We start from the raw sequence: 23,877 nt of genomic DNA on the forward strand, positions 1-23,877 counted from the left end.
CAGGGTTAGAACAAAAGACAACAGTTGAAAGTTAAAACAGGAGACATTCCAGAAGGACATGGACCTGCTGGAGCGTGTCCAGAGGAGAGCCACGAGGGTGATGCGAGGGCTGGAGCACCTCTCATCTGAGGAGAGGCTGAAAGAGTTGGGGCTGTTCAGCCTGGAGAAGGGTGATCTCCAGGGAGATCTTATTGCGGCCTTCCAGTCCCTAAAGGGGGCCTACAGGAGAGCTGGGGAAGGACGTTTTACTGGGGCATGTAGCGATAGGACGAGGGGGAATGGCTTTAAACCGGAAGAGGGCAGGATCAGATTGAACATTAGGAAGAAGTTTTCCACCTGTGAGGGTGGTGAGGCCCTGGCCCAGGTTGCCCAGAGAGGTTGTTGAGGCCCCATCCCTGGAGGTGTCCAAGGCCAGGCTGGAGGTGGCCTTGGGCAACCTGGTCTGGTGGGAGGTGTCCCTACCTATGGCAGGGGGGTTGGAACTTCAAGGTCCTTTCCAACCTAAACCATTCTATGATTCTATGATATAAGGGGGTAAAAAAATAATTCTATGGGGGTAATTAAGCATCAGAACAAGTTTCCCAGAGAGGCTGTGAATTTTTTGTCTTTGGAGGTTTGATCAGGAGATTGGACTAGATGGCCATTGGAGGACCTTCCCAACCTGAATAATTCTGTCATTTTAGGAGGAACAGAAAGTAACCAGTGCCAGCCAGCGTTAAGCAAACAAACAAAACAAGAACAAAAGGAAAAAATCTTACCCCCCAAGACCTGCTTCTGTTCAGACCTTTCTGCTAAACTCCAATAATAGTTTCGTGGAACATGCTCTATGTTTATAGCATACAAATACACCATGTTTTTACAACTTTAATGTTTTGTTAAAGTTAGCTGTTTGTCCAAACTATTATTCGGTAATGGAGGGGGCGGGGGGGCACACGGGGAGAAACACAATGCACTCCCACCTTTAGAAACCATCAAGTTAAATCCCCGCATTCCAGTGGGGAATGTGCAGATGTCAAAAATGTCAAAAGAATGTCAAAACCTTGAATGTTGCTGTAAAATTGAGTTACTGTTCTTCAGTTTCCAGTTTTTGTATTTAGGCTTGATAAGGAGATTACTATTCTACTGCCATGAATCCTTTCAGTACTGTTATAGGAGTTCTGGTTTCCCTGATGATATCCAAGGGGATGAGATCAGAAGGTGAAACACTACTCTCGAGTCAATATTGAAGGAAAGAAGATGAAATCCCAAAGAAATAGATGTTAAAATTGAGGATCCAGGGGAATTGAGGAGTAGGAGGGGAGATTTCTTGGAAGGAGTCCTGTAACACACACTCAAAACCAATGCGAGAGACAGAGTGGGAGGCTTCTCCAGTTTTTGTCATTTCTTTAGAAATGAAATATGAATCGGTGTTGTTTTTTCATTTGTTGACAAATTATAGTTTGTCTGTGTGAATTGTGTCTGTGGTAAAGTTCACCTGTCTTTCAGGATAAAGTAACTCCTTCATGGGATGAAATTTTCCAGATATTAGCTTTCTCAATCTGTTCGTAACACCTGTCCTTCGAATGCAGACAACTTAACTCAATATAATTAATAACTGGCATTATATTCTGTATGTTCATTTTTTATAAACATATGCATATCAGGAGAAAGAATGTATTCCTGTAATAAACTTTACCAACACTTATTCTCTAAAAGAATAACTGATAATAAAAAAAATTTCCCCTTACAGAGATTGCAGTCTTCAATATTGAGTTCCGTTACTCATGTGTTGAGGGGCGCCTGTTCTCTCGACTTTCGTCTGGAGTATTGAATTCTTGATGCTTAGCGCATTACTGCTGTATTGAAATATCTAGAGATTGGGAGTCAGGTATAAAACGGAAGATGCGAAAATGTAATTAATTTTCTATTTTTCTGGGTGGTTCTATTCCTTTAAGGTTCGGTTTCTAAAAGTGTTGCGCACTATCAGGGGATGTTAAGTATATATTAAAACCATGATTTTTTTGTAACTGCGTGAGTCCCAGAATCTGGACTTTTAGTATAAGCTGCAAACATTGGCTATGTGGTAAGAGTCTGACTTCTAAATCTGTGTCTTTGTGCCACTTGTTTTTCCAGAGGCGCTAAATATTTTCTTCTATTTGCAAAATACATCCTTCTGTAAGGCAGTTGGGTACATGAATAAAAATAAGCAATAGCCCCTCAAATTTCAGGGTTTAGGCTGCATTTGCCTATTTTAACTACATTTGGGAGACATTTTTAATGAAAATTCTATTTCCCAGTTCTTTAACTCTTCCCACACATTGTCTGTCCTTTACACGTCAAAAATGTTTCCATGTGACCCACTAATATATCTGAAATCATGAAAATGTGACTCACTAATATATCTGCGATAAATCTGAAATGATGAAAGAGCACACACTTGACTATGAATTCATTTGTGCCATTTATGCTATTGCTGGATTTGACTGTACTGCATGTCTATTTAAAATTTGGAAGAAAATGGTAAGCAAGCTATTTACTTAGGATAATATGTGCCTTATTTTCAGTCTGGGTAGGTGCTTTCTGACATCTGTTTCTATCTAGGCTGGCTCATGCTTTCTGAAGACCTGATTTAAGTATGAATACTGAGGCAGTCACTTCGAATATAAAGGCAAACCTCTGTACTGTGCTGTACCTCCTGATTCAGGATTTGCTAACAAGGGTAACTTCTAGCTTATTTTTATTAACAGATATCAAGCGTTTTATCGGGAATATTGGTATAGTCAGTTACAGGGTGCTTTTTTGTTTGTTTTTCCCAGAAATTCTGTTGCTTCGAGTTTGGGTGTATTAATAAATCGGTGTAATTCTGCCTGGCAGTGATTTTTGCCTGACACAGCTATCTTAAAGATTTGAGACGGGGCTTTAGCGAGTATTGGCGCTGGGCAAAGCTGTAGGAAATGAAGACTTATAGTATGCTCCCGTTCCCATGTATTCCCTGAGGTTACCATTTTGAATACGAATTTTGTAAATGGGGAGTATCATGAAATGTGTCTGTTCATACAGGGAATGTCCATACGCTCTCCAGAACTCCCTCCGAGAGTGTTTATCCCTAAGAAAGGTGCTGAGTTTGGCAGCACTGGTGTCTGTGGCACAAATAGCATCGTTGGGCAGACAGCCAGTGCCAAGAGACAGATTTTAACGCACGTGTCGTTTGGTCTTAAAGACTGTTGAGAGGAGTTTTAGGCATCTCATGATGCTCTGAATCTCCTGGTGCTCATTTGTCTCATGAATGCTCTGAGGGAATGTTGGGATTAAGCTCAGGAAGCCAACCACCTATGGTTGCAGAAAACAGCAGTCCATCCTTAAATGACAGGTGTTTGTTAAAGATCTGAAAAAGGCTGAGAATGGAAAAGATATATCTGGACACTTCAGAGGGAAAGTATTTTCCGTCCTGTCTTCAGGCAGCAAACTACCATGGCTTAGTGCAGGCTTTACTGAAAGGAGGTCAAAATAAGCCGCACAAGAAGTTCAATTCACAGAAAAGATACAGTTTTAAGTTCAGTTTAAAAATGTGCGCTTACTTGGCAGGGCTCGTCACCTTCCAAAAATTGGATTGTCCAGTTCTGAGTTGTACCCTCTGTGCGTGTGCTCCACATGGCTTCCAGACAGAATAGTGAGATAATACTTCTTTTCTTTTCACTGAAAGGGTTATTAAACATTGGAATAAGCTGCCCAGAGAGGTGGTGGATTCACCATCCCTGGAGGTGTTTAAGAAAAGGGTAGATGAGGTGCTTAGGGACATGGTTTAGAAGTGGTGGTGTTTTTATCAGGGTAGGTTAATGGTTGGACTTGATGATCTTAAAGGTCCCTTCCAACCTCACTGATTCTATGATTCTATGATTCTATGATTCTTTCATTTAAATTTCCGCAAGGATTTGCACGGAATCAATCTGCCGGTTCTTGTTATCGGTTCTTAAGCCTCCCTTATTGATGGGACCGAATACCGTGATACTGAAAGAGAATTAGAAGTTATTTATCAGTAGGAGTTAAAAGTGCCCTTTTGCATTTAAAGTAAATAGCTGATAAAATCTCCTGACTAGCACGTGCTTTTCAGGCATGAAAAATACCGGTGCGTACCTCGATTGGCAGTGACGCTTTCACGCTGTATTGGAACATAATGTAACCTTGAAAGGGGACCCCGTTAAAGAGTATTCTGATCACTCGCGTAGTGATAGCAGAGAAGCTACGAAACTTGAGCAGCGATTACACATCTCCTGTTACTTGCAACTAACTGGTGGCTTTTTAACTAAATGAATATACTTTACCCAGTGTGTCACTTCAGTTAATGCTTCTGATTCTCATGTAACCAATTCTTCATCTTTCATCTACTGCTCACAAGATCTTGTTCAAATGGCAATGAAATTATACTGAAATGCATGTACACCAGAGGATGGAAAATATCTATAGTTGTACGTTTAACCATAAAACCAAAACATAGGTAAGGGGATATGATATATTTTTCTAGTCTTTTAAAATGCTATAATTCACAGTTGCACAGCTGCTCAGGCTGTGGTGCACCGTTTATGTGTTGCTCACAAATCAGAAATGAAAACTGAGGCCAACAGAAACATTTCATGTTGCCCAAAGGCCAGCGGAAGCTGAAGACCACTGGCCTGGGTAGAAACAAAATCTATAGGAGATGTTATCGGGCATAATTTTTTTAAAGCATTTAAGAATTAGAAAAATTTTGCTGTACCATCTAGATGTTTAACATAACTATTAAAATGTTCAGGGCTCACGAGTTCATCCTTCTAACTGATAGAACAGATAGTTAAGTTTCTTCTTGACAATGCATTATGGAATCATAGAATCACAGAATCATAGAATGGTTTAGGTTGGAAAGGACCTTGAAGATCATCAAGTTCCAACCCCCCTGCCACAGGCAGGGACACCTCCCACCAGACCAGGTTGCCCAAGGCCACCTCCAGCCTGGCCTTGGACACCTCCAGGGATGGGGCCTCAACACCCTCTCTGGGCAACCTGTGCCAGTGCCGCACCACCCTCACAGGGAAAAACTTCTTCCTAATGTTCAATCTGAACCTGCCCTCTTCCAGTTTAAAGCCATTCCCCCTTGTCCTATCGCTACATGCCCCAGTAAGAAGTCCCTCCCCAGCTCTCCTGTAGGCCCCCTTTAGGGACTGGAAGGCCGCAATAAGATCTCCCCGGAGCCTTCTCTTCTCCAGGCTGAACAGCCCCAACTCTCTCAGCCTCTCCTCATAGGAGAGGTGCTCCAGCCCTTGGATCACCCTCATGGCTCTCCTCTGGACACGCTCCAGCAGGTCCATGTCCTTCTTCTGTTGGGGATTCCAGAGCTGGATGCAGTACTCCAGGTGGGGTCTCACGAGAGTGGAGTAGAGGAAGCCCATGTATTTCTCGAATGCAGGGTTTTTTTAATTTTTATACGTTAATATCAAAGTGTTCTGCTACAACAGTGGAAAAGATATCACTGAGAACATTACTTTAGTATAGACAGCATGGGCCTCACCCCCCAGCCTGTATTGATACCGGGGTTTGCCCCGACCCCGGTGCAGGACCGTGTGTTTGACCTCATTGAACCTCACGAGGTTCACATGGACCCACTTCTCCAGCCTGTGCAGGTCCCTCTGGATGGCATCCCATCCCTCAGGCGTATTAGCCGCACCACTCAGCTTGGTGTCGTCTGCAGAGCTGCTGAGGGCGCACTCCATCCCACTGTCTGGGTCACTGATGGAGACAGGGACCAGCGCTGGATGCTGCCCGGAGCAGGCTGACCACGCGTGCTTGTCATCGCAGTTCACATGAGTCCCCCCGGTCCCCCTACACCCTCTCTGAGGCATCGTTACTTTTTTTTTTTTTGTCGTTTTGGAGGGTCCTTCAGTTCGGAGGGATTTTTTGGTTGGGTTTTTTTTTTTTTTTGAGTATATTTTGTTTTTTAAATAGTCCGAGTGTGTGTTTCAGCCCCCTGGAAGGGCGTCTGCAGAGCACAGTGCGGTGTTGGGTGCTTGGGGAGGCGGGAGGAGGTTTCGTGGGTGCCAGCCCAGCGGGGACACGCTGGAGATGAACTTGGGGCGGTTTGTGTTTGCGCTGCGAGCAGCGGGCCCTGAAGTGAACCGTCTTGCCAGCTGTGTCTGGGTTTCCTCATATATTCGGTTTGGATGGGGAAGAGCCCAACAGGCCTGAACTGACGACACAAAAACACCCTTTGCCTTCGAGTCACGCAGCCGGTTTGGTAAAAAATGATAACATGCACTTTGTCGAGCTCGCAGTGTTTGCATAATGATGAAAAAATGCTTTATGAACATACGTTGTGGGGTAAACTTAAGGAAGGACTGCAGGTGACCTGATGTAAACATCTAAAAAAAAAAAAAAAAAATTGGAGTTGAGAATTCATGATACAAACATGCTGTGACGGGCAAAAATGTTCAGATAAGTCAACAAAAGCTATTATGGGCATTGGTCAGATCATCTAAAAATCACCAGACAGTTTTAATAAGGAGCTGAAATGTAACCAAGAATTTAAGAAAAAGACTTCGGGGTAGGAAAAATACTGTCTTTGTGTTTTAGCAGAATGACTAATACGGTAGTGAGGTCAATAGGTTTTAAAGGCAAATTAGCATGTTCGACATGAAAAATATAGCAGCGGCGACAAACGTTGGCTGCCAGGTAACTAATTTTCCAAGTCCAATAATGTTGACCATGGAAGAGCATAAGAAAGGCAAGTGTAACAAAAGGAAACTGAGATTTAAGGCTTTGGGAGGGTGAAAGACTTTAAAAGCTCAACGTGATATTTAGGGTTAGTAGAACTACAGAGACTGTGACCGTAGGGACTGAAACAGGCGGCACGCGGGGATGTATAGATGCAATGCTTAAGCTAGCAGGCGAAATCCTGTAATCCTCACTAAACAAAAATCCCATTGAAGTGGGTAGAAGATTTGGGGGCGCAAGGAATGTATAACCGGGCAATTAGAGACAAACTTGCAGCCTGACCTTGACTGGGCCTTTGTGCCTGCGATTAGCTGTACCCGTAGCATCTGGGCACAGGGGTTTAAAGGCACAGTCAGTTTTAATGACATCGCAGAAAAAATACAATTGCGCCGTAGTTCAAGTTCCGATTGCTGCAAATGGTGAATGTGAATAATTGCAGAGAGACACGTTAAGGCTACACTTTTAAAATCTGAGTCTTTCGGAACAGCAAAGTTCTGCATTCTTTGTTCCTTTCCTTCTCAGGGAAAACGGGAATGTCGTTCTAGTTTTGTCCCTAATAACACAGGGTGACAGCTATGTGCCTTTTCGGAACTGGGAGGGAGGTTCTTGTGTGCGATGTCAGAAATAACCTCCAAGTAAATTTGTAACAATATATAACAGCATCTGCCGTACGTGTTTATATAGCTACATTAATAACTGCTCTCCAGATTGTTTAAAAACTATTTCAATATGAAACAAAATGTTCTTAAAGTTCATTCATTTACATTTTTTCCCTCTTTTGCCATCCTAGTTCAAATAAAACTGAAAATAAACAAAACGCTTTTGAAACAAGATTTAATTCAGCAGACCAGAAATGTCATTCTCGTTGGCAGTTACTCTAACGGGACACGCGTTCCCCGGGTCTCAATCTACTTTGTTTGAAAAGAGCTGCTGTCTCAAAGCGTTGTGGAAATTGCAGTTCTCGGTAAAAGAAATGCTGGAAACGTGCACAGGAACAGACAGAAATTGTTTCGTGGTCTGGTCCTGTAGATGGTAACCTCCGCCACTGCAATGGGCTCTTGGTATTAACAACCGTATGCCCAAAATTCCAATTTCCAGGACTGCGATCCTGCGAAGATGTGCGCGCGCTTCAGGGTGCTCACACTGAGCTGCTGGGGAGAAATGGCAAAGGAACCCTTCTGCTACGTTAATTTTGTGTTCACCTAACTCCATCATGGTTTTATATGCAAATCATTATAAATGATCTCTGCAGGTGGACTTGGGACAGTGGTTTCGTGTGCTTGAAAAAGCGCTTCCTTAAGGGTTGCGGGTAGTGCTTGAGAATTTGAAATTGCTCTTCTGCATAAATTCTCCTGCTTCGACACTTTCTTCTGCTAAAGTCTCAAAAAACCCTGGAACCTTTCATTTTGAGGAAGGTAACTAATGTGCTAGGATCTGTTTTATTCAGAAAGGCTACAGCCCTTTACTTTGATTTAATCGCGTCTTCCTTTTCTAGTAGGATCTGGCATCTCGAGATGCTTCGCTTCTGCAGAATCGGATCTGAGGGTGCGCTGAGCCTGGCTCTTAGCTTGCCCTGTCCTGGTACCAACCAACTCTTCCTCCTTTATCTCTTTCCTCCCTCACCCTCATTTTCCCCTCGTAAACCTCATACCTGGATTTGTTCACTTAAGGTTCTTCTGTCCGGTACAAAATGCAGTGATACAAGCCCCCCCCCCCTTTTTTTTTTTTTTTTCATAAAATAATTGTTAACTTCGAAGAGCAGATAAAAAGCTGAAGATGAGAAGATATTTCAGTATAACAGTAAGGCTTATGCATGTGCTTCGCCTTATTTTAAACATCTTCTTTACATCGTTCCGCAGACTTTGAACAACTAGAACCTCTGTTCCTTTTTTTTTTTCCTGCTCTCTGTATGCCCCCCTTTAACGTATATAATCCCTATGAATCCATTTTCTTTTTCATTAGTTTCTGTGCCGGGGTAAGAATGCAGGCAACTCAGCAAGGTGCTATAGGACAAGTTTCAGCTCATGGCACTATCATGGATTTCGAGATGTTATATTATACCTACCATCAGAGATTATGCGTGTTCCTGCGACGCGGTGGGAGTCGATAGCTGAGGGCACGCTTTTGTCAATCTGTTCTTGCAAAAACTACATTCTGCAGCCAAGCCTTCTTCAAAAAGTCCTCTGATAACACAGAAGTTCGGCATTGGATTACTCTGGGTCCTGTCAGTACGAATCAGGGTCTAGTTTAATACCGACGATGTTCCCTGACCCTTTTTAAGTAACAGTACAGTACAATACACTATTCAGAATAATTTAAGCCAAAAATAATGGGCAACGTATATTTCTCCCGATTCGGTTTGCATGAAAGGGAGTTGTGACGGAGTCTCAATCTCGTTCTTGGATTTGCCGTTCTCAAGGATTCTTTTGCCTCTCCCCCATCTCTCATGCCTTGCTGACAAATCCCTTAATACCTCTCAGGTTTTACATGGCACAATCGGCTTTCTCCGCCAGCGATCCACAAGCATTGCTTCTCTTTTTGTCATCAGAAAAACCTGTTGTTCTCTATTTTTCCCTCCCCGTTCTTCGTAAGGGAGGTGAGAGCTCCCGCAGAGCTCCTCGTCTTTTCTCCCGCAGTTTGCGATGAGGTTGTCCCCGTTGGGGAAAGCAGAGGTGTGCCTTACACCGTGTCCCCCTTTCTGTCCAGAGGAAAACCTCAGCTGCCGAGAGCGGTGCAGCCGGTAGGGGCTGGTCAAACGCAGCGAGAATAAACCGCTGTTCTTCCATGCCACGCTATTCCGTAGTTCTCAGATATCGACGCGTTAGCCGTATTTTCTTGGATTTCAATAATTTGCTCTTAATGGAACGTTAAGGCTTTGTGTGTGGGCGAAGGGTTTTGTTATTGTCTTTCGGTTTTAAAACGCTTTATAACGTAATGTTGTGCTCAAAGGCTTGAAAATAAATCTTCTTCTCTTTGTACAGTTCTAATCCATTTGGAATTTTGGGATTAAGATTGGATAGTGCTTTTCTCTGTTGTCTGGCTATTTTTTCCTGCAGCATCAAAGGGCATGGAAAAAAGTATTACCGGCTCAATGTCTAAACCAGGTGGTTTTGTTTCTGTGTGACTTCTCTACAGCAGATGTCAAACGGTGATCCAAAGAATGTTCTGCACAGAGTTTAGGATGGAACACATTTCCAACGCAGATTATGAGGGGGGGCACAAGTGGGCAGTGGGCAGCAGGTCTGACGAAATTCAGATCATCTCTGTCTTTCGCCTACGTTAGCAAAGAACATCTACATAAAAGAGTTGGGTAATGCTTTCACAGCAAAACCGAAAGCTGCTTCTGGTATTTTGTTTATTAATGAAATCTCACCATGGAATACCTGCGTTACCAAAGGCTTGGCTGGGCGATGTGCGCGTCTGGCGTGTTACTTCGAGTTACCAAATAGACTTTTTCTAATGGCTTGTGTAAAATGAACTGAAGAAACGTGATGCTACATAAAATAATCAGATAATAATGAAACATCAATGGCATCCACTTAGAAACTCTAAAATTTAATAAAATGCCCAGGTTTCTAAGAGCCTTTATGTTTCCTTTTTCATTTATACAAAGTTTGTTTGTTATGATTTATTGATTTCGCAACTGGAATTGCTGTGTTATAACTTCCTCCTTATTCTTTAGCTTTGTGTTGAGTTTTAAGTAGTGTATTGTGTTTATAGCTGGAATATTTGTTGAAATAGGCAGTGTGACAAGGTAGGTGGTCTTCTAATTAATATTTCTGTACAGATCTGTAAACTGTGCGAGGCTTGTTTAATAATACAGAAATCCTGTCCTGTTAGATTAAGACATTTGTTTAGGAATACAGTTCAACTTTTTCTTTGAAATCTAATTGATCTCATTTCATGGCCTGTGAAATTATTTATTTTATGAACTGTTTAAAAAGTATAATTAATTCAAGAAATTTCTGTGACCTGTTGCTAAATATTTAGACCATGGATTAATTACATTGGCTCAGGGCTTCAAATAGGGATTTAAAAATTTGGTGAAAAGGAAAGTTCCTCAGCAGCAGGAGAAGTTATACAATGATGATAAGAGGTGGCATGTTCTTGTAATCCTTCTGTCCCATAAACAGCCACATTGTTAAAAATTCAAGAATAAACAAGAGAGTTGAACTGAAAACTAAATACTCTTATCACAGTGAGAACACCCCGTAGACTGTAGTGTATGTGTTCTGCACAACTCAGAAATGCTCTTAAGAATGTGCAATTTCTTATCGCAGCTCTTAATGAAACATTTTTGTATGTATTACTGACCCTGTAGAATAGAAAACATTACATTACAACTGTACCTACTGCCTTTTTGAAGCCCATCACTTGATACCTGGCCAGAACTCTTAATTCTCACTGGGTAATTAGGGTCTCGGCTGCCTTCGCATAGAATCATAGAATCGCTGAGGTTGGAAGGGACCTTTAAGATCACCAAGTCCAACCATTACCCTCCCCTGACAAAACCACTTCTAAACCATGTCCCCAGGTACCACCTCTAACCTTTTTTAAACACCTCCAGGGATGGCGAACCCTCCTCCTCCCTGGGCAGCCTCTTCCAATGGTTAATAACCCTTTCCGTGAAAAAGTGTTTCATAATATTCAATCTAAACCTCCCCTGACATAACTCGAACCCATTTCCTCTCGTCCCATCGCGTGTCACCAGGGAGAAGAGGTCAGCCCCCACCTCTCTACAGCCTCCTTTCAGGTAGTTGTAGAGGGTGATAAGGTCTCCCCTCAGCCTCCTCTTCTCCAGGTCCCTCAGTCGTTCCTCATCAGATTTGTGCTCCAGACCCCTCACCACCTTTGTAGCCCTTCTCTGGACACACTCCAACACCTCAATGTCTCCGTATTTGTTTGCTTTTACTGACAAAGCTAAAGGCGGTTGCTAATAAAAGTAATGATAATACAATGAAAGCTCAGTAAAGACTGAAAATAAACAATCTTCTTCTGAAGGCGTGGTAGTTTATTCTTGGGTACTGATTTTAATGAGATGCGTCTGACTGTTGGAAGGAAAACAAAAGGTTTCAGGGTATTTTTAAAAAAATAGCAATATTCAAGTCATTTTTTAAAAAATTGCTTAACTGGCAGTTAAGTTTTTCCGAGAGAGTAAGATCTTATAACCAGAATTTTTGTTTGAGTTCAATTTCTAAGTATTTAAGAAATGGAGCCGAGAAATTTCAGAATCGCGTGCTTCGCTTTCACAGTGTTGTCTTTTATTTTTACTTTACAAGTGGTTTTTACTTACAAATGGTTCCCTCTTTCTCCTGGTCGTGCGCCCAGTCACGAGGGTCCCCGCCTTTGTCACCGCTGCTCACTGTACCAGAGGATGACCAAGAAACCTAAGACACGAATCTCAGCTGGTACAGATCGCACCGCCTGGCGTCTCCCAAGATTTAATCAGACGTAAGCCTTTCGGCAGCAATAATCCAAACCCTTATTGATTCCCAATCTATTTGTAGTGCTAGCTGGAAGCTCCGGCCCGAGTCTGGGAATCAATTAAAGAATCCAGATGCAGCTGCACTTAAACAGCGAATGGTTATCCCGCAAATTTCCGTGACTGCTGTGCAGCCTTTGACCTTTAATTTGTAGGCTCATCTAGCGCAAGCTCCTGAATAGTGAATCGAGTCTATTGATAAAGGGCTTGACTTTCACCATTTCTTCGGCAATTATGACTTGCTGTGTTCTCAGAAATAGGCTGCAGGGTTTTAGGGCCGCAAGTCGAAGACTACTGCTGTGGAATGATGCAAATTTCAGAGATGGGGCTCAAGTGCCTGAGAACAAACCCCTTTCTGTTACTGTCATCAAGTTGTGAAGTTGCTTCAAGAAAGGTCATAGATGTTCAGGGTCTGGCTAAGGTGCGACCAACCTCTTTCTCAAGCCGGATCTCCATCGTGGTCAGGAACGGTATTTAGCGACACCTTTTCCCTTTTCTACGCGCACACGTATGCATGTCTAGGCCATATAGATTTCTTCTATGGCATTGTGGCATTACCATCTCCGGTGGTGTCGGATACCATGTCACCCACAGCAATGTTTTAATTGCCCAGGCTCATAGAAACCTGGGAGAATTGGCCACCGAAGACAAGCTTCTGCGGACACCCGGCAGCAGAGCAGGGAGTTGCTCTAGAAAGGGAGCAAGGATTTTTTTTTTCCTCTCTCTCTGCTTCCCAGGGAAATCAGATTCAGGTCAAAAAAGGGTATTTTCATAAGTAATTCCCATTGAATGTATGAAAGTGCAGGCGTTTTATTAGGGAACGTTGAGAACCGTTGAGGAATGCAGGTACTTGAGGAATAAGCCGCAGCCAAGAAGTGCGTGTCAGACCCTCGGCAGCTGCTAAATGTTTGAATGAAGGACCAAACATATGTGCCTTTGCGCCGATCTATAATCTTAGATATGTTTCTCAGCATTTTCTAAGAATATCTAAATAAAATATTGCCTGAAAAATGCTGCTTTGCATAAAAATTGGATTTCCCTTAAGATGGAAATTTTACATTACCTACCTCAGCTTAAATGCTAGTACTCATAACCAGGAGAGCAATATTAAATAACATAAGCTTAGGATGATTTTCTAGCAGTTTATGCATCTTCCTCCCAAAAAATGTTCCAGACAACAGAAAAAAAATGTGTTGTGGAATATAGAAGTGAAACTTCTGTAGTCTTAAGCTTATCCTCATAGCCAATGTATTTTTTCTTCCTTTTTAACAAATTCTTTCCTCAAACTCATTTTTTTTCACCTTGTAGATCCTCTTTGTACATTCCTCCCCCCACCCACCATTTATTTGTTTTCTTTGCCTGGTGTTATTCTTGGTATTTGAAATGCCAGCATGAATCGAGATCACTTAAAGCATAATATAGTTCAGACCATTTTATTTATTTTATACTTTCATTCTTACTCGTTATGTTTGTCTGACGTGCTCGGTACGCTCTTTGGAACAGAGACGGATTCTAATCTCTCTGCTGTTCTCATGATGTTTTGATTTAGTTCAAATTAACTGCAGGGGTCTTACTACTTATTTAAAGTAACGTGAAATAAAAAAACTCTGTTCGCTGTTACCGTTTCACTTCTGTAAGGCACCGCTTTGTTGCGGTATGGAATGGTAACTTCAAAGTTTACAACTGCAGACAGTCTTTCAGTTTTACTAGTGACAAATTGGTGCATATGAGAGAAAAATCAGGGCTATTCTAATGTGATTGTTTAGGTAGATAATATAGCTGAATTTATTAACTGTGGCTAAGATAATTAATTAGGACATTTTCTTTTTTTTTTTTTTTTACTAGCATCAAAGCATCAACTTCCAAAAAGACTAATGCTGGAATACATGAAAACTGCAATAAAATATTATGCAAGTGAAGTGTTTGTACATACTTTTCTTTTGCAATATTTCCATTTGCTCGCACAGTTTGTTTCAACGTTAGAATTTAACTACTTGATTTTTAATGCGTTTCAGTCAGTCAATAAATACAATATACAAACATGTTAAAATGGAGGATTTTATGGACAGCATTTTCCTATTAAGAATTGTCAACAAAGTCCTTGAGAACGAACTGAGCTGACAACTATAATCGGAGCAGATGCGTAAAGTACTGTTATAGCACATTGCACCATCAATTATGTGTCAAGCATGCTGCCAAATATTAAGTGTTCTGACCTTTGTTATTAATAATAGGGACAGACACTGGGGACATGTGGAAGACAAATAATGTAATGCATGGAAAATCTATTATAGATTTGATTTCGTTAATGGGTATAGAGCCTATTTGGTATCCTGCCTCTCCTCCTGCAAGCTATAATTTTATGAAAAACTGGACATAGCACGCAGCGGAAACCCACATTGTGAAAAACATACTTTGACGGAATAAAATGTTCCTAAGTTAGATAAATAATAGTGTGAGAGAGCTTGTCACCAAGTTTTATTACTTTATTTATGTGTGTATTTGCCATTTCCCCCGTTCCTCGGGAAATGATGTGGACAAAGTAAAACGGCGCAAGCTTGGCTTTACTGTATTCTCCATTCATTCTTGTATTTTTAACTTGTTATTTTGCTCAATATCATCTATCCTCTTGTAGAGATTGGCTTGTCAAAGGTTTAGTCACCATCTTTCTCCAAAGTATAGCTTCTAGCATCTTTAGGTCATCATGCAAGACAACATTGATAATATGTAAAAATGAGAAAAACAGTGGAATGGCCAACGAAAGGACAACAATAAATCCTTATGAAGTGAGTGGTGGTGTAAAAAAAAAAAAAACCCAACAAAAAAACAACAAAACCCAACTCTTTAACTTAAAAGAGCAAGGAAAATAGAAAACACGGGACAGGGAAAACTCCTTCCTCTGCAGGCCATGATGGCGCTGCTTTCCTGCTTCCTTCTCCACGAAGAACACGGGTCCCAGAATGCGCTGCCAGGAAAGCTTTAAGCGGTTGGTCCAGGATTCCACATGGAGTGCCCTGCAGCTGATCCCTATGAAAACCAGTGGACTGTCTGCGTTTATCAAAAGGCTTACTTTAGTCCTAAAAGTTGCAGAATTACTCTTATCAAAACATTTGTTAACATTATATTGCTTTCAGACAATAGATCAATTATTTAGTATTTTTTTTCTCTTTTTTTTTAATGTAAGATTACATTTGGCAATAACTGGCTTGGTGACAGTAATTACATCTACAAGCAGTATTTCTTTCCAAACTTCACTTATCTGGGCTTGCATAAGATTAGTGAAAAATTAGAGCTGCTCTGATTTGTATTACATTTTTGTTGATGTCGCTTACTTTGTGTCTAAGTATAAATGTTAAATAGGTGTTGAAGTTTGGATTTCCATTGCAAAATGATTTTGAGGTTTTGATTTTTTTTTTTTTTTTCAGTGTCCTACACTAAAAGTCAATGCACAATTAAGAAAAAAACAAAGAATTTGGAATAAAACGGTAGGGACGGAGTCAGTATATTTTTGTGAAATTAACCAAAAATTGGACAAAATAAAAAATGTTGCCAGACAGCTATCATATTTACAGAAGCAGGTACATTCCTCTCTTAAAAATTTAGAAACTCTTTTTAACAATCCTGAATGATAGGATGCTTTTATTGTATGCAGGACACACTTTTGTAATCCACCAGAACTTAGGATTTAGTTTGATGTTCATGTCAACAATAAAGTTTGACTGTTGCACAAAACTCAATCACTCCACAGGCTCCTCACACGTATGCTCCTTTAAACACTTTGTCACAGATGAGAGGAATTCGCTGCAGTTCAAAAATGCATGCCTTGCACAGACTTACAGTGGATATAGCAGGAAGAGATCATTGATCTGTGCGTCAAGGTAATATTGGAAACATATTGGAAAATCAACATCTATTTTCTATTCTTCTTTTTTTTCCTCCCCTAACCCTGGGCACTGCATATACTGTAGTGTGGATTTCCTTCTCCCTTTCTTGCTAAATCAGCAGATGGGAGAGAACAAAAGCCCTCTAGTGATGGAGTTGGTTTCCCACAGTGTATTTGTAAGTTTAAATTGAAGCCATCTTTACAAGGAAATGGCTTTATTAAACAAAGCAGAAGATAATTCTGCTGCAGTAATGATGATTCATTTTTTAAAAAAAAAAAAAGATGTTATATATCTGCTCCAGAAATTGTTCTCCTTTTGTTCACATTAAGTGATTACTTCATGTTGTAGGCAGTATTCTCTATCCTTCGCGTGGCACTCTGGCCCATGGAATATCCAGGAAGAAATGCATTTCAGAACGATACTTTATTAAATTTGATACAGTACTTTATTAAAGCAACTAATTTCTTCATGTTTTGCCTTATATTCATACATATTTTATATGTGTACACCAAATTTTCTGTCCAGCTGGAAAGATCTGACTTGATTTCCTGATCAGAGAGGATTTCATCAACACACACCCTTTCTAAAAAATATAACCTCTTTCTCACTCCATACCCTGGCTTCTCGTCAATTAAGTACTTTTGAGTTTCAGTACTTATTTTTCTGATGATCTAGGCCTGTACCTCGAATATCTGAAACAGCAATAGCCAACATCTTGTCTACAGTGGGCTTTTAAGGGATTCATCAAAGGTTGTTGAACCTTTGGTTGGATTCTCTTCCCTTGTCACCCCCATGATCTGCTGGGACCTCCTAGGATCAGCTACGGGGTGACTAAACACAATTTCCATTCCTGTGCCTTTTACATAATGGCCTGGCCTTGGGACAGGATCCGTGCGCCACCTCCGTGCCGTGACCTCCCGTGCCACGCGTATTCCCATCGCGTGGCAGGGGACGAGTTGGTTGTTCAGCTTGGATTTTTGTCCGTGACCCACTGATGGAGAACCTGTGTGGTGTCCTGCGAGGAGAGCGGGGCTGGTGGGCAGCGAGATGCTCCGTGGTGCCAAGAAATTTGAAGGCAAGGTCCCAAGATACTCCTTGCTGGGTGGCTTGGGTCAGAGTTGACCCTTCCTACGGAGGCGAGGAAAGAGATGAAGTCCTGAATGAGCGCATTTCTGAGACTGATAGCTTGATTGTTGAAATCTCCCAGGACATAGCCTGTTGTGACACCACGGTTAGCAAGGCTTTAGTGAAAACGTTATTTTTCACTCCATAACACTTGGATGTATAGAATGACTTTGAAATCTGTATTAGCTTTGGCTTCTGTGGCTGCAGAAATGAGGTCTGTGACTCTGCCTTACCAAGGCGTCGCTCCTGGGTTTGGTACCTGGTAAGGATGCGAGATCGCGTGCCGTTTCATACCCTCTCGGTTGGTTGTGAGACACGGAGCAGTTCTGGTTCGGGTGAGCTATTTCAGAACCTGTCGTTTTACTTGCGTAGTGTTCAAATTAGCTTAATTGAAAGAATTCAGGTTTTTTGTGTTAATAGTGGACTTCGATGAGAAACCTTACATTTCAGTTTCTATAGTTTCATTTTTCCTGGTTTTAGGCAGAGTTTTACGCTGTTACAGCCTGGCGTTTCTTGGCCCAGGGCAGCAGTTCTGTGGTAGAGCCTGCAGCCAGTCGCTAGACACTTGTTACGAAGTGTACCTCTATATTTTGTGGCTCATACTGCCATCTAAGGGCCACCTAGGCTGAGAAGGTGGCGAAAGGTCCTTCGCTGCTTTTCCTTCTCCTTTCTGCCCTTCCCTTTGGGAAGTCAACGATTCATGGATGAGAGGGGGTGGGCAGGGAATACCAGCAGTCCTTTGATGCAATATGTTGTTGCATCCTCCAGGCACGTCTTCCAGATGAGAGAGAAATTAGAGTGTAAATCCGAGTAGTTTAGGAAAATGGAATTGCAGTGAGTTTGTGTAAGAGCCAGCAGATAAGAAAGCGCAATTTACGGGTTTTTGAGGCTACTCTTGAAACAAGAAGTTAAGGAGTGTGGTGCTTAGAGTCCTGAAGAGTTTCTGCTGAAACTCTTAGCGGTGAGGGAGTGTGCAGTTCAGATTCTAAAAGGTACCAAAGTGCTTGACTCCTATTGATTTAAGGATTAGTGTTTTATAATAGAATTTGCTTATTAAGATTTTCCCTTAAAAGGTACAAAATAACGTGAACGATTGTCGTCTTTTTTCTAATTTCACCATTTTTGCATTTCTGGGTGTTTGAATTTTCCTGGACTAAGGGAAAATGAGCAAAAATTTGGTTTTACTTTAAGAGTATGTAAAATTAAATAACATAAACATGATTTAAATATTTGGGGGTTTAAGCGTTCAAAATGTTATCATGAAAACTTTTCTTTCCAGGATCAAAATGCACTTTTTTTTTTTTTCAATCTGCAAATGGTACTTTTATAGGCTTAATTCTATAGCTCTTTTCTCACGCCGAAGTTTTGAACTACAAGTATGATAACGAAGTAGCGGCAGAAGCGAAACAGTTCAATATTCGTCGATATAGTACAGTTGTCATTGGCTGACAAAAGCAGTTGTTGTGATGAGGACCCCTTTGAGCGCAGCTTTATTTTGCAATGTTTGAGTTGTTTTTCAGGCTAGTTTCCAGCAAACCTCGCGTAATAGAGAAAGTAATTAATCTTGCGTGTTACTTTGACAGGCTCATGCAAGCAAAGACCTGGAAGAGCAGTTGCGGTCTGTGTCCAGTGTGGATGAACTCATGACAGTACTTTACCCAGAATACTGGAAAATGTTCAAATGTCAATTGAGGAAAGGAGGTTGGCAACACAACAGGGAACACTCCACCTTTGACACGAGATCAGATGATTCCCTGAAATTTGCCGCAGCACACTATAATGCAGAGATCCTGAAAAGTAAGTACAGGGGACAAAACACCTTCTAACACACAATAAATTAAAATCCGCAGGCTTCTCCGTATTTCAAAAGCTAAGCATGGTCCGTAAACCAACCTCAGCAATTTGATTTGATGTCACATCTGTAACATAAAATCTTTGATGCTCAGCCTTCCATAATGAAATAAATGGCTCCGCAGCTGTATTTTTGGTGCATCCGTTGTAAGAACGGTATAGACTGCTGTCTCAGCTCGGTAGATATAGGACGTTACGTGTTTGTCTGCAGCTGTGAGGAATCCTGCTTTGTAGAGGCCGTAACGGTTTTGCAGAAAGCAAAGAGGGCACTAACGGGTGGATTCACTGAAGTGTTCCCGCTCATTTTCTGCAATTACGTCACGGCTGGTAATGCTTTCTTCTCTTACGCGTTCTCGCTTTAGGACGCCGAATAGTCCACTTGTGGCTTTTTCCTGTTACGAGTGGGCAGTTGTCGTGACGTTACGCTCAAACCAGAAAAAAACGGCTTTCAAAGAAATAGATGGATACCCCGTAGTTATTCAGATAAAAATATGTTAGCTTACAGTTTAAGCAAGTGCTCGCAGCCAGAGAAGCGCAGGATTTATAGCAGGAGGTGTATTTTTTGACACGATAGTGGAAACCATGTACCTTAATGGAGACTTCAAGATGCACATTAGGTGAAATTTCCGGTTTTGCTGAATGTGCTACCAAAAAGTAGTGCCAAGAGAGAATAAAGGGGCCTGTATCGCTGCAAGCCTCACGGCTTCACGGCTTTCAGTGTGAGATGGTATTTGGCAAAAGGCTGTAGAACACGATATTAAGTGTTTGCCCAAATTTGTGTGGATAATCTGGGCACAAATATCACCTTCCAGATTAAATCATATGGTGTATATAATTACTGAATAATAACCTTTTGGGTTACATTATACTATACATTATAAAGTAAACATACATTCAAATTGATTTCATGTTAAGTGTGTAGGCATCAAATTTAATGTTTTTAGTAAATAGTATCCAAGTGAAGAACTGCGTTGGACCGGTTAAAATTACTTTGTGGAGATGCGCACTACTTCTTCAGACTTCACTCAAAGTGAGACTCACCCCAGGCATAGGAGAAAGGACATGTACAGCTTTATCTGCTGGCCAGCAGGACGAGGGAGGGGAGTCTGCCCCTCTGCTCCCCTCTGGGGAGGCCCTCCCGCCAGCTCTGGGGCCCCCAACATAAGAAGGACATGGACTTGTTCAGAGGAGGCCACAAAGGTGTTCCGAGGGCTGGAGCCCCTCTGCTGGGAGGACAGGCTGAGAGAGGTGGGGGGGTTCAGCCTGGAGAAGAGAAGGCTCCGGGGAGACCTTAGAGCCCCTTCCAGTGCCTAAAGGGGCTACAGGAAAGATGGGGACGAACTTTTCAGCAGGGCCTGTAGCGATAGGACAAGGGGTAATGGCTTTAAACTAAAATAGGGAAGATTTAGACTACATATAAGGAAGACATCTTTTACAATGAGGGTGGTGAGCCCCTGGTGCAGGTTGCCCAGAGGAGCTGTGGCTGCCCCATCCCTGGAGGTGTTCAAGGCCAGGTTGGACAGGGCTTGGAGCAACCTGGGCTGGGGGGAGGTGTCCCTGCCCAGGGCAGGGGGGTGGACTGTAGAATCACAGAATCATAGAATGGTGTGGGTTGGAAGGAAGCTTCCAACCCACACCATTCTATGATTCTATGTCGTAAGATCTGCCCAACCTTGTTAGGTTGCCTTAGCTCCACTGCGACTTTTCTTCTGCTCCATGACAACATGTCGCATCTCTACGAAGAAGAAAAATTAGCTGGAAGTTAACACAGAGAGATGTGTGTTTCACTGAATAAAGGGTGTGACTCCAGCAATACATAATCTGGTTCAAAACTTTAAAAACAAAATCCTACGATCTTCCTGCAAGAGAGTATTGTTTTTAAACAGTTACTTTATAACAAATGAAATTCCCTATAACTTGGCAGGTATTGATACTGAATGGAGAAAAACTCAGTGCATGCCACGTGAAGTGTGTGTGGATGTGGGAAAAGAGTTTGGAGCAACTACAAACACCTTCTTTAAACCCCCATGTGTATCCATCTACAGATGTGGAGGTTGCTGCAATAGCGAAGGACTCCAGTGTATGAATATCAGCACAAATTACATCAGCAAGACGGTAAGTTCTCACTCTTATTACAGTGCTCCTTGCAAATCCGTTTGTGATCGTGCGTATTTTAAACCTTCTTATTGCTGCTATGGGGATGGAAAAAAAATCAATTCCAGAATACACAAGAAAAACAGCTAAAGAGACTACCACCGGGAAGAAAATGGTTAACACTCTATTCCCCCAAATGTATTTTTCTTTTCTCTTCTTTATGAAAAATGAAAAATTATGATGTCCCGTTCTCAGTTTTGAGATTATCCATGAAGCTTAATTCTATCCTTTTTTTTTTTTTTTTTTTTTTTTTGCATCTACTATTTGCCTGCTGTACGAGGCAAGCACTCTCTGGAAAAGTAGCCCATAATTCTGTTAAGTGAAGACTGTTAAAGGACATGTGCAGACAGGATACGTGTTGCAAATAAAGCCTTTTAGGAACTGAACTGTACTGTATTAAGAGATGTTAGTATCGTGTACCTATTGCTTTTGTTTTGGTGCATCTTCCTCAGGTGTATGTGCGGTTTTTATTCTTGAAGTTCAGGGCTGGTGATGAGGTAGGAGCGTGCTGAGACGATGCCTGTGAGCTGCCTCTAAAGGAAAAGCATACGTGCGCTATTCTGTTTTAAGTAGCTGTAAGGATTATCGCAATTATCTTACAACATTTCCCTCAAAAAAAAAAAAAAAAGTGTAAAAATAGTCATACTTCAAAATGTTTTCCAGGGTATTTTGCTTGCGGTACAGTATTCGGTAGGTTTTTTGTTGGTTGTGGGCTTTTCCGCTTTTTAGCTCCTCTTTCTGCTACTTGGAAGAAAACTAATTTTAGTGTAAATCCTGCTTCCTTTTTCGACTAGATTCGTCTAGCTGAAGATGCAGTACATGTTTATGAGGATGGTACCCAACTGCAGAGCCAACTGTAAAATCCTGGCCCGTGGAAATGTCATTCCTTTAACGTGAAGCTTCTTAGTGCTCTGAGCCTTCCTGCGAGGGGATTAGGAAAAGGGGATGTAAAGAACACAGAAAAAAAAAAAAAAAAAATTTTTTTTTTTTCTGTCCAAATTTCTTAAACCACTACTGTCTATCTGAAATGGTATATTCTACCAAGAATTTTCGATCCTAAATTTAAAGTAGTGGTAGACAGCCACACAGCCCAGGAATAACACGACTTAAATAGCTTAAACAAGGAAAACTACAACACTTATTCAAGCTCATAGTTATTCCCCCAAAGAGCTGTCTTAATTCCAGTTGCTTGAAAGATGCAAATATAATTTTCATGTTGTAAACCAAGAAATACGACCTCTTTTTTTTTTTTTAATGTATTTATGAAATTGAGCTTACTTGACTGAAGGATGATCTAGTTACAGAGAGAGTTGTTGCATTTAGCACAGATTTCCTGGTCTTTGAGCACCGTGTCAGTTTGGGGTAAATAATCCCATTCTATTTATCTATTCATATCTATTGAGTGAAATAATTTTGGTTTTGCCTAGTAGAAAATCTTTAGACTAGTATCGAGTTTCTTTTTTAAGTTCTTGATGTCGTTGGTGATGATATGATACAGGAGTAGTCAAAGATTTGAGAGACTCTGAAAAGGAAAATGTTAAAGGATTTACCAGAAAGAAGAAAGAGGCAATAGCATTGTTTTGTTTTCTTACCTATGCTATAAAAGCAAGCGATTTAATCTCCGAGTTTTCTATCTTGCTTCTGCTTTCCAGTTTTATCTGGTCCTTGACAGAATGCAGTTTTAAAAATACCCTTATAAAGGAAGAGAGCTATAGCTATATCTCTTCATCTGTCATCATCTCAAATCTTTTTAAAGTTATGTGACCACAGCTTACCCTATATCAGATGAGAATTAGGAAGAAAAAAGTATTGGATTCAAGACCCTTCTGTGGAATTCAGGTACCCTACACACCTATTTTCACTACTGTTTTCCTTTTATTTCCTGAATGAAATGAGAAGAAATGGTTAGTAACCAGGCATCTTTTGCCTTTTTTTTTTCATAAGTCACCATTTTTTTTTAGCTTTATTTTTGGTGCATAAAATGCGTAAGATGATAACTTCATACTGTTCACCCTGCAAAAAAAAAGTGCTCAATGGGAAATTAAAGTTTCAGTTGGAGGTCTTACTGTGAGGGCAAGCTCTGTGGTTCCAGGCATTAAAATCTAAAGAAAGCTGATATCAGCTTTCATGAAAATAAATGAAAAAGAAAAGAGCTAAGCATAGAAGTTACTTTTATGGGGCGCAAATCATTGACTGGCAGGAGAACGGGCTAGGTCAGATGTTCCCAGATTGGCTTGTGGAACACTGTGGTGGTCCAGAGAGAGGGTAGTAGTTCTCTAGTTCGGGCTGGGCTCCTCCTTTCTAGCTACTCAACTTTATTAAGAGACAAACAGAAAAGTGTTCTGCTTTGCTTTTAATACCATTTTTTTCCACAAAAACTGTTTCTGTAGTTGCTAAGGGGTGTTTATGCAGTCATGATTGGGATATTTAGGAAGAAGTTTTTCACTGTGAGGGTGGTGCAGCACTGGAACAGGTTGCCCAGAGAGGCTGTTGAGGCCCCATCCCTGGAGGTGTTCAAGGCCAGGCTGGAGGTGGCCTTGGGCAACCTGGTCTGGTGGGAGGTGTCCCTGCCCATGGCAGGGGGGTTGGAACTCGATGATCTTCAAGGTCCCTTCCAACCTAAACCGTTCTATGATTCTATGATTCTATAATATGAGACAA

The 23,877-nt window shown here is 41.4% G+C and overlaps 1 protein-coding gene across 1 annotated transcript in view; it reads left to right on the forward strand.

Annotated features, from left to right (window-relative positions):
- LOC309671411 (vascular endothelial growth factor C-like) overlaps positions 1 to 23,877 on the forward strand; it is a gene marked incomplete at its 5' end in the record, with an annotated part of 83,666 nt that overhangs the window by 40,819 nt on the left and 18,970 nt on the right. Inside the window, 2 exons of the mRNA XM_082482643.1 lie at positions 18,795 to 19,008; positions 20,987 to 21,177. Of these exons, the coding sequence (XP_082338769.1) occupies positions 18,795 to 19,008; positions 20,987 to 21,177 (405 nt within the window). The remainder of the gene's footprint in view (positions 1 to 18,794; positions 19,009 to 20,986; positions 21,178 to 23,877) is intronic.

This window comes from Vanellus vanellus, assembly GCF_965231255.1.
Source record: "Vanellus vanellus genome assembly, chromosome: 4".
NCBI classification, from domain to species: domain Eukaryota; kingdom Metazoa; phylum Chordata; class Aves; order Charadriiformes; family Charadriidae; genus Vanellus; species Vanellus vanellus.